The sequence below is a fragment of the Salvelinus fontinalis genome, unplaced genomic scaffold, assembly GCF_029448725.1.
Source record: "Salvelinus fontinalis isolate EN_2023a unplaced genomic scaffold, ASM2944872v1 scaffold_0374, whole genome shotgun sequence".
NCBI lineage: Eukaryota > Metazoa > Chordata > Actinopteri > Salmoniformes > Salmonidae > Salvelinus > Salvelinus fontinalis.
In genome coordinates this window covers 149188-160093 of record NW_026600583.1, presented here as the reverse complement: position 1 = coordinate 160093, position 10906 = coordinate 149188, and the positions used below count along the sequence as shown (strand labels likewise).

Below are 10906 nucleotides of genomic sequence, written 5' to 3'. Positions count from 1 at the left end.
GAAAATATGTTTGTCAGAATGTGGCCCAAGGTTAGTGCCTCTGTTGTTTATCCCTGTATTATCCTGTCTTCTAGATACGCCAGCCTGTATTTCTGTTGTTTATCCCTGTGTTATCCTGTCTTCTAGATACGCCAGCCTGTATTTCTGTTGTTTATCCCTGTGTTATCCTGTCTTCTAGATACGCCTGCCTGTATTTCTGTTGTTTATCCCTGTGTTATCCTGTCTTCTAGATACGCCAGCCTGTATTTCTGTTGTTTATCCCTGTATTATCCTGTCTTCCAGATACGCCTGCCTGTATTTCTGTTGTTTATCCCTGTATTATCCTGTCTTCTAGATACGCCTGCCTGTATTTCTGTTGTTTATCCCTGTATTATCCTGTCTTCCAGATACGCCTGCCTGTATTTCTGTTGTTTATCCCTGTATTATCCTGTCTTCTAGATACGCCAGCCTGTATTTCTGTTGTTTATCCCTGTGTTATCCTGTCTTCTAGATACGCCAGCCTGTATTTCTGTTGTTTATCCCTGTATTATCCTGTCTTCTAGATACGCCAGCCTGTATTTCTGCTGTGCGGTGGAGGATCAAGACAATGAGCTCATCACGCTGGAGATCATCCACAGATACGTAGAGCTGCTGGATAAGTACTTTGGCAGTGTGAGTCTTCATATTTCACACTGCTATTGTTCTCTGTGGTCCTGGAAGGGTCTCTGTGTTCATGACAGTGGCCATATTGTTCTCTGTGTTCATGACAGTGGCTATATTGTTATCTGTGTTTATGACAGTGGCCATATTGTTCTCTCTGTGTTCATGACAGTGGCAATATTGTTCTCTGTGTTCACGACAGTGGCCATATTGTTATTTGTTTATGACAGTGGCCATATTGTTCTCTGTGTTCATGACAGTGGCCATAGTGTTCTCTGTGTTCACGACAGTGGCCATAGTGTTCTCTGTGTTCATGACAGTGGCCATAGTGTTCTCTGTGTTCATGACAGTGGCCATATTGTTCTCTGTGTTCATGACAGTGGCCATATTGTTCTCTGTGTTCATGACAGTGGCCATAGTGTTCTCTGTGTTCATGACAGTGGCCATATTGTTATGTGTTTATGACAGTGGCCATATTGTTATCTGTGTTTATGACAGTGGCCATATTGTTATCTGTGTTTATGACAGTGGCCATATTGTTATGTGTTTATGACAGTGGCCATATTGTTATGTGTTTATGACAGTGGCCATATTGTTATGTGTTTATGACAGTGGCCATATTGTTATGTGTTTATGACAGTGGCCATATTGTTATCTGTGTTTATGACAGTGGCCATATTGTTATGTGTTTATGACAGTGGCCATATTGTTATCTGTGTTCATGACAGTGGCCATATTGTTATCTGTGTTTATGACAGTGGCCATATTGTTATCTGTGTTTATGACAGTGGCCATATTGTTATCTGTGTTTATGACAGTGGCCATATTGTTCTCTGTGTTTATGACAGTGGCCATATTGTTCTCTGTGTTTATGACAGTGGCCATATTGTTCTCTGTGTTTATGACAGTGGCCATATTGTTCTCTGTGTTTATGACAGTGGCCATATTGTTCTCTGTGTTTATGACAGTGGCCATATTGTTCTCTGTGTTTATGACAGTGGCCATATTGTTCTCTGTGTTTATGACAGTGGCCATACTGTTCTCTCAGTGGTCCTGTTGGTGTTCATGACAGTGGCCATATGTTAAAGCACCATTGCTTAACGCCTATCTAAATGATCAGATGTGTAAGACGGGGAAGAAGTATACATGTTGTTATTGGAACCGGGTCTGGGTGTTCCTGTGTCTAATGGAGCTGTTCAAATGGGTTTTCCATTTGGAATAAATACGTTGGACTAGGAAAAATAATCTTCCAATGTGTTCCCTCTTGGTGTCTGTGTCTGTCCCCATGTCAGGTGTGTGAGCTGGACATCATCTTTAACTTTGAGAAGGCCTACTTCATCCTGGATGAGTTCCTGCTAGGGGGAGAGGCTCAGGAGACCTCCAAGAAGAACGTACTGAAGGCTATAGAGCAGGCTGACCTGCTGCAGGAGGTAAGACTCCACACTGACCCCTAACATCTGACCCCAACACTAACCCTGACCTCCAAGAAGAACGTACTGAAGGCTATAGAGCAGGCAGACCTGCTGCAGGAGGTAAGACTCCACACTGACCCCTAACATCTGACCCCAACACTAACCCTGACCTCCAAGAAGAACGTACTGAAGGCTATAGAGCAGGCAGACCTGCTGCAGGAGGTAAGACTCCACACTGACCCCTAACATCTGACCCCAACACTAACCCTGACCTCCAAGAAGAACGTACTGAAGGCTATAGAGCAGGCAGACCTGCTGCAGGAGGTAAGACTCCACACTGACCCCAACACTAACCCTGACCTCCAAGAAGAACGTACTGAAGGCTATAGAGTTGGCTGACCTGCTGCAGGAGGTAAGACTCCCATCAGGGGGATCTGCTCTGGCCCTGACATCTCTGGGCTATGTCCTGGATGAGGTGGTGTAATGATGACATCTCTGGGTTATGTCCTGGATGAGGTGGTGTAATGATGACATCTCCGGGCTATGTCCTGGATGAGGTGGTGTAATGACATCTCTGGGCTATGTCCTGGATGAGGTGGTGTAATGTTGACATTTCTGGGCTATGTCCTGGATGAGGTGGTGTAATGACATCTCTGGGCTATTTCCTAGATGAGGTGGTGTAATGACATCTCTGGGCTATTTCCTAGATGAGGTGGTGTAATGACATCTCTGAGCTATGTCCTGGATGAGGTGGTGTAATGACATCTCTGGGCTATTTCCTAGATGAGGTGGTGTAATGACATCTCTGAGCTATGTCCTGGATGAGGTGGTGTAATGACATCTCTGGGCTATGTCCTGGATGAGGTGGTGTAATGACATCTCTGGGCTATTTCCTAGATGAGGTGGTGTAATGACATCTCTGAGCTATGTCCTGGATGAGGTGGTGTAATGACATCTCTGGGCTATGTCCTGCATGAGGTGGTGTAATGATGACATCTCTGGGCTATGTCCTGGATGAGGTGGTGTAATGATGACATCTCTGGGCTATGTCCTGGATGAGGTGGTGTAATAATGACATCTCTGGACATCTCTGGGCAGGAGTGACAAAAGGGGGCGGGTGTACTTTTCCGTCCTAATTCACCCTTTTTCATCAGAATTGTTCTAACTAAAACAATAAAGCTGCATAATATTTTTTTCCCAGGGCAAGTCTTTCTATCTTTTACGTCTAGCTAAAGAGTTTGTGCTCGAAGAAGGATTATTTCTGTTTTAGGTTTGATAATGTTTACTAGTTTATACAAGGCTTGGCTAACAACAGCACAGAAACGATGCGCGCGCTTCAATGGGACCGAAGGCTGTGTGTTGTGATTCTGGATGGTCAGATGGCAACGATGAATAGTAAGTAGTTGACTCGTTTCAACTAGTTCAATCTTGTTCTGTCAACAGAGCTCGGTGCTTATTATGGGATGTATTAGGTTACGAAATCCGACTTTTGGGATATAGTGTTAGTGATATGTTAGAGACCCCACTGAACGATTCAGAATATGAAGAATCATATTTGTCTTGGTAAAATGTATTTTAGAACAAAGGGAGTGAAATGCAATCACCAAAGCGCGTTATGTACACCCTTTGTGTTTGAGAGACAAGTGCTCATTTTATTTATGTTTTCAAAAAACGTTGAAATATAGTTTACATGTTGTTACATGTTGTCAACAGTCTAATAAAAAAAGAACGATCGCGCTCTCCCAGAACAAGCTTGGTTAGTGCGTAAAACCCGCGATTTCAGACAAACACCAATCTAAGCCGACCACGTCTCTGCTAAACAACCAACCCTTCTATTTGTTAGCTTACTGAGCCTGGCAGTTATACACATCATATGAAACGAATGAGGTGGTAAGTGCAGCACAATGCACACAACACTAAATGCTTTACCAAGCTAGCTGTCTGGCCACTGTCGCTGGTAACATAATTAAATCAGTTGGCTGCTGGCTAGCTGGCTGCCGAGAGTCCCTTTACCTACCTAGCTAGCTAGCGAATCATGCTAAACATTTAGCTTACTTTAGCCAGCTAGCTAAAAGTCTATGTATGGGCAGTACGCGATTATGGAGAGTGAATTAAAAATATATATATCTTGTTAGCTAGTTATCTAGCTGTGGCCATCTGGCTAGTATCAAAAAGGGCATTCTACAACAATAGCAACGCTAGTGCAGCTAGCTAACATTGACTAGACTAGACGATAAAGCAACACACACGGACATCCATTGCCAAACAACGCTATTGCCATCTTCTGGTTTGGAGTATTTTAACGAGGCTGAGGACTTCGCTGTGTGACAACTCTGTTCAGAGGTGCTAAGTACTGTCGGCAGGCAAACGTTTGACAATCCTACCGATGTGTCTGAGCTATTATTGATTAAATACCTTGTTAATATCCCAATTTTGAAGCCACAACTAATGTCTGGATTGGACATTTTGTGCCTTTCCTTTTATTGCTCATTTGGAACACAGGAGGTTGGTGGCACCTTAATTGGGGAGGACGGGCTCGTGGTAATGGCTGGAGTGGAATGGTATCAAACACATGGTTTGATTCCATTCCATTCGCTCCATTGCAGCCATTTTATTATGAGCCGTCCTCCCCTCAGCAGCCTCCGCTGATTTAGACCACCTGTTCTAGCGGTCAGTTGTATTCAAACAGTGCTTTTCTCTCTCTCTCCGTGCTTCACCTCCTGCTAGGATGCCAAAGTAAGTGTTAACTCTACCTGATATGCTTTATTTAATAGTGACGTTGGAGCAGTTACTCAAGTCACTGCATTTAGGCTTCAAACACCTTTTTCTTGTATGCACTTCATAAACCAATCAAACGGGTCCGTCTTCAGACTGACTAGTGTCTTATCCTTCTCACCTATCCTCTTGTCTGTTCCCTCCCTCCTTTAGGAAGCTGAAGCCCCACGGAGTGTCCTGGAGGAGATTGGCCTGACATAAACTCCCTCATCACTGACCCAACTATCTCCCTCTCTCTTTACTCTCTTTCTCTTCACGGGGCCCAAACATCTTGTTCTCGCTCCTTTAATGTGCTGTAGTGTTGTCTTGTACTAAAAACTCTATCATGTTGTTCATGTTACTTGTGCCAAATGTCTGTTCCTTTGTTTTGTACCTCGTCAACACTCACCTTTTGAAACCCCTAGGGTATATGCAGCCAGTAGCCACAAACTACACCAATAATAACTGAAATCTCACCCACCTTAAGTCCTTAAGTGACGGGCACTTTAACTCCAGTCTAGAGAACTTAAAACAATTTAAAGTATATCATAAAGAGTAAGAAACCCCATTTTACTTAAATGGGATGTTCACAAGTAAAGTAAGCAAAACGATGTCAGTATTTTTAAGAAGTGTTACAGTTTAAAGTATTCATGTTCATTTTTTCATTGTTTGACCAAAGAACACTGTTATAATCATATCGTTTTGAAGATAAATGGTGTTTAGGGAAAAAGATGTGCTCTCTCAGGGTTGGGGTCAATTTAAACCAATTTACAATTTTAACTCATTGAAGGAAATGTGCATTGGAATATCAGTGTATTCCTGAATTTAAATGGAATTGACCCAAGCCTTGCTCTGTATAGCCTGAGTCCCAGATCTTTGTGCTGTCTTGCTACCTCCTTTGTCCTTCAGTTGGGAAGAAAGCACAAACGCACTGGGGACTCCTCCCACTCTGCATGCTTTAAAAGGCAAGGGAAGAGTAACACTGGGGACTACGCCCACTCTGCATGCTTTAAAAGGCAAGGGAAGAGTAACACTGGGGACTCCGCCCACTCTGCATGCTTTAAAAGGCAAGAGAAGAGTAACACTGGGGACTCCGCCCACTCTGCATGCTTTAAAAGGCAAGGGAAGAGTAACACTGGGGACTCCGCCCACTCTGCATGCTTTAAAAGGCAAGGGAAGAGTAACACTGGGGACTACGCCCACTCTGCATGCTTTAAAAGGCAAGGGAAGAGTAACACTGGGGACTCCGCCCCCTCTGCATGCTTTAAAAGGCAAGAGAAGAGTAACACTGGGGACTCCGCCCACTCTGCATGCTTTAAAAGGCAAGAGAAGAGTAACACTGGGGACTCCGCCCACTCTGCATGCTTTAAAAGGCAAGAGAAGAGTAACACTGGGGACTCCGCCCACTCTGCATGCTTTAAAAGGCAAGGGAAGAGTAACACTGGGGACTCCGCCCACTCTGCATGCTTTAAAAGGCAAGGGAAGAGTAACACTGGGGACTCCGCCCACTCTGCATGCTTTAAAAGGCAAGAGAAGAGTAACACTGGGGACTCCGCCCACTCTGCATGCTTTAAAAGGCAAGAGAAGAGTAACACTGGGGACTCCGCCCACTCTGCATGCTTTAAAAGGCAAGAGAAGAGTAACACTGGGGACTCCGCCCACTCTGCATGCTTTAAAAGGCAAGAGAAGAGTAACACTGGGGACTCCGCCCACTCTGCATGCTTTAAAAGGCAAGAGAAGAGTAACACTGGGGACTCCGCCCACTCTGCATGCTTTAAAAGGCAAGGGAAGAGTAACACTGGGGACTCCGCCCACTCTGCATGCTTTAAAAGGCAAGGGAAGAGTAACACTGGGGACTCCGCCCCACTTTAAAAGGCAAGGGAAGAGTAACACCAGTGAAAATGAACAAAAAGGGATTCTGTTACTAATCAAACTTCTATTCGTCACACGATGTTTTAACTGTCAATGAAAACGCCTTTAGGCCACTTGTTTCGTAGCCGGGTTCTGAACTGAATGTGAAACTGGAATATTCAGTTTGACTCATAACAGGCTACTTGTTATGAGGAAGGTTGTGACAATTGAAGCACAGCATGAGGCACTCCCACTATGTCACTGCCTGTGCTTAGTGCACACAGACATGACCAGTTATTGAATTGTTTACAAAAACCATGGGTTAAAGAAGCCTAAACCTGTTGCAATTCCCTGTCTACCGTACAGACTGCTCCTCCTTTACCAATGACCAGAATGGTGTCCTGTTAGGACATTTAATGTTCTCTGTATCTGTCAGCTTGTACTGTATTTGCTTTTTAACTGTGGTGACATCCCATATGGCACGCTATTCCCTACATAGTGCACTACTTTTGGCCAGAGCCTATGAAGAAGTGCACTATATAAGGAATAGGGCACCATGTCTTGCTTCTGTGTACATTATGAGTCATTTCAAAGTATTGCATTTCTTTTACACAGACAACTGTCACTACTTCAGTTCTCTTAAATACTGTAAATCATTAAAACAAATGTCTATGGATTAGCAGAATGGTTGTTTTGCCTGGGCCTTTTTTTTTTTAAATCAGAAAATGTAAAGTGTGTGGAGGAAACAAAGGTTCAATTGGAGGTCAAAGAGCAAATGCTCTCGAGTTACTTTTGACAAAAATATACATCATGTATAAAAACATTTAATGGTCACATCTTACATTTGGAACAAACTAACATTTGTAAAAGCTAGGTTGAGCAGTGCATTGGTGAACATTGTTTATGCATTGACTGTTTTCATTTCAGTGTACACTTCAAAATGGCCATAGCAGTCACGGTGAAGTCCATACAGAACACTAATTTAATTCCACTATGGTTCATCATCGTCAGGGGAATCCTGTTCACATTCCTCTTCAGGCACATTGGGTAGAGAGGGATACTCCTGCTTGAGGAAGATACTATGGAGGTCTGGGGAGAGCGCGTTTGCCTCAGGAGTACTGTTGTCCGTGGCCCCAGGATTCTGAGCGATGTCCACATCCTCAGGGCTAGGAGAGGGGACAATAGGTGGACAGGGATCCTCAGCCTCCTCCTTGACCTGGGTCTGTATGTCTGAAGTGACTGCATTGGCATTATCAAGAGGCTCAAACAACATGAGACTAAGCATGGCATTTACCCTAGCAGTCTCCTGGGTAGTGTTGTCTACATCCACAGTCTCCTGGGTAGTGTTGTCTACATCATGAGGAGTCCGTGTACTGCTGTCTACATCAAGGTTTGGAGAGGGTTTCACCTCGTCCCAAGACTCCTTCCCTGACTCTGCAGATGAACTCTGACCCCCAGGCGACTGGCCCTTTTTGTCCTTCTTGGGTTTCCTCCTCTTGCTCTTCTTCTTTTTGCTTTTTTTGGAGTGTTTGTGGCGTGTTGGAGCTGTGGCGCTGCTGTCGTTGGCTGGCTGCTTTTCTTTTTTGGATGTTCTCCCGGGGCTCCTGCTCCCCTGTCTCTTCCTCTTAGAGGACTCTCCAGGGCTCCTGCTCCCTTGTCTCTTAGAGGACTCTCCGGGGCTCCTGCTCCCCTGTCTCTTAGAGGACTCCCCGGGGCTCCTGCTCCCCTGTCTCTTAGAGGACTCCCCGGGGCTCCTGCTCCCCTGTCTCTTAGAGGACTCTCCAGGGCTCCTGCTCCCCTGTCTCTTCCTTTTGGAGGACTCTCCGGGGCTCCTGCTCCCCTGTCTCTTCCTCTTAGAGGACTCTCCGGGGCTCCTGCTCCACTGTCTCTTCCTCTTAGAGGACTCTCCAGGGCTCCTGCTCCCTTGTCTCTTAGAGGACTCTCCGGGGCTCCTGCTCCCCTGTCTCTTAGAGGACTCCCCGGGGCTCCTGCTCCCCTGTCTCTTAGAGGACTCCCCGGGGCTCCTGCTCCCCTGTCTCTTAGAGGACTCTCCAGGGCTCCTGCTCCCCTGTCTCTTCCTTTTGGAGGACTCTCCGGGGCTCCTGCTCCCCTGTCTCTTCCTCTTAGAGGACTCTCCAGGGCTCCTGCTCCACTGTCTCTTCCTTTTGGAGGACTCTCCGAGGCTGGCTGACCTGGATCTCCCCCTACTAGCCTCTGTGGGTGAACCCTTCCACCCCCCTCTCTTGCTCCCATCTCGGTCTCTACTCCCATCCCGCCTGTCTCTGTCCCTGCTCCTGCCTCTGTCCCTCCTATCTCTGCTCCTGTCTCTCCTATCTCTGTCCCTACTCCTCGACCTAGGTCTTGTGCTGGTACGACTGGTCCAGGATCTGTCACTCTGAACACTGGCTCTCCTTTGGGCTATTCTGCTTTCCCTGCTCCTACTCCTCCTGCTCCTCTCCCCCCGTCGGCTCTGTGACCTCTCGGTCCAGGAGGAGCGGTTACTCCTCTCAGAGAACCGGCCCCCAGCGAAAGACCCGGTACCCCCTCCTCCCCGGTCGGGGGACATGTGCAGGTCCCTGTCCGCCTCCCAGAACTCATTTCCAGGGTTACGGTACACGTGCAGGAAGTTGCAGTGCTTTCCTTTTGGACACTTCTGTCGGTCGAACAAACCTGTGGAGGATCACGGCAATCAAACAAACACTAGGGTCTTAATAATATACACAACTTATGACTAGCATGATTCTGTAAAAATCAGTGTAGGTAGATGTATTGTGGTTCTCAGTTGTACTTTTGTGTTCCATTCACTCACCACATATAGCAGTCTTCCATCTGGTGACAGGAGAGAACTCACACTGGAGCTGTTTACCAGCGTACCATCTTCCATTGAACATCATGAAGCCCTCTCTGCACTGCTCCTCTCTAAAGACACAGACAGCAAAGAGAAAATAGGCCGTAAAGATACACTACTTGATTACTCAAAATTGAGAAACACCATTGTTTCTTCACCTACAAAACTTGTCAGACTATTTTCACAAGTTGCTTCGTTTACTTACTTGTCAAACTGGACATAAACATTTCCTCTCAAATGTGGCTCAAAGTTGCAGCTGACCTGAAGACGGAAACACAACAAGAGACAAGTTTGATTCATTGACCCTCAGAGTGGATAGGTCTCCTTTCCATTGAATCACTCCTTCCAGTCCAGCAAGACAGCACCATATTCACCTTAAACTGCACCACCTTGCCAGCAGTCCTGAACTCAGGAAGTACGTCCTCATAGAAATCCACAAACTGCTGTTGCACCTCCTCCTCGCTGTGCTCCAGACAGGCGTCTGTATCGTAGTCGTCCCGTGACCTCTGGTCCATCCCGAAAGTCGCAAACATCCCCCGGATCATCAGAGTAGGGCTGGACGGGGGGTGGACATGCTTACGAGAGCACCTGACCAATCAGGTAAGCAGAAGATTTCATTAGTTGAACGCTAATATAAAGAGAATATGGTATACAAATGACTGTGTGCTATGCAGTACTCTGAAAGATAAGCCTCATTTGAGGAGAATTAACAAGAATGCACTTCCCAGGATTCCCTGGAAAATGGTGGTGGACTATCCTAGCTAAAAATAATACAAATAATAATATTAAAAACAACAAAAAATTATAAAATAATACAAAAAATAAATTATAATTATAAAAATACCAAAAAATGGAATGTGTTCCTATTTAGAACCATTACCAACCTGTCGCCAAAGCGGCAGGCTCCAGTTTTGAGGAAGAAGGGGCAGTTAGCCCGGTCTTGCTCCGTACCAAAATCTGGAGCCTCAGGGTTTCTCCAGGGACCCCCATTCTCCAGCTACACTCAAAACAGGAAGTAGAATAGGTTTGTTTCTTTAATAATTGCAAACTCATCCTTGTGTAACACCTAACTGGTTTACAGAAAATGTTCCATCAAAGACAGTCAAGACTGCTTTCCAAACATAAACTTGGTATGCAATATGCATTTGGTTTGTTTTTTCATACCTGACTCTCAGCCTGGTCCAACATTTTCTGTACAGCTTCCTATAAATGGTGCAAACATAGGATGGGCTGGTGAAAACCTGCAGTGGCATATCTGGATATCTGTTACTGCAAGTCAAGAATCTCTTACCAGTGGTTGAAAGCGAGCCACAAAATATGTCTTTGTACAAAGACACTAGAACTGCAAAGGTGTGTGTGTGCATTTTGTCCCTGAGCAGTATGAGAATAACCAGATGACACG

At 45.5% G+C, this 10906-nt stretch overlaps 2 protein-coding genes across 5 annotated transcripts in view; one reads left to right on the top strand and one right to left on the bottom strand.

Annotated features, from left to right (window-relative positions):
* Window positions 1–18: 18 nt before the first annotated feature.
* Window positions 19–7341, top strand: LOC129845818 (AP-1 complex subunit sigma-2-like). Its single transcript, XM_055913743.1, has 4 exons — window positions 19–30; window positions 439–651; window positions 1932–2069; window positions 4980–7341. The coding sequence occupies exons 1-4, from the start codon at window positions 19–21 to the stop codon at window positions 5025–5027; spliced, it is 411 nt and encodes a 136-aa protein (XP_055769718.1). The 3' UTR covers window positions 5028–7341.
* Window positions 7342–7464: 123 nt separating this feature from the next.
* The window catches only part of LOC129845808 (U2 small nuclear ribonucleoprotein auxiliary factor 35 kDa subunit-related protein 2-like), a 5854-nt gene continuing 2412 nt past the window's right edge, over window positions 7465–10906 (bottom strand). For 3 of the 4 annotated variants that reach the window (XM_055913727.1, XM_055913729.1, XM_055913730.1), the window contains 6 exons: window positions 10669–10707; window positions 10389–10501; window positions 9879–10092; window positions 9710–9765; window positions 9466–9575; window positions 7465–9326 (listed from right to left, as the gene is read on the bottom strand). In XM_055913727.1, the coding sequence (XP_055769702.1) occupies window positions 7648–9326; window positions 9466–9575; window positions 9710–9765; window positions 9879–10092; window positions 10389–10501; window positions 10669–10707 (2211 nt within the window). In that variant the 3' untranslated portion in view covers window positions 7465–7647. Of the gene's footprint in view, window positions 9327–9465; window positions 9576–9709; window positions 9766–9878; window positions 10093–10388; window positions 10502–10668; window positions 10768–10906 lie in introns of all 4 variants that reach the window. The other variant, XM_055913728.1, reaches the window with a different exon arrangement.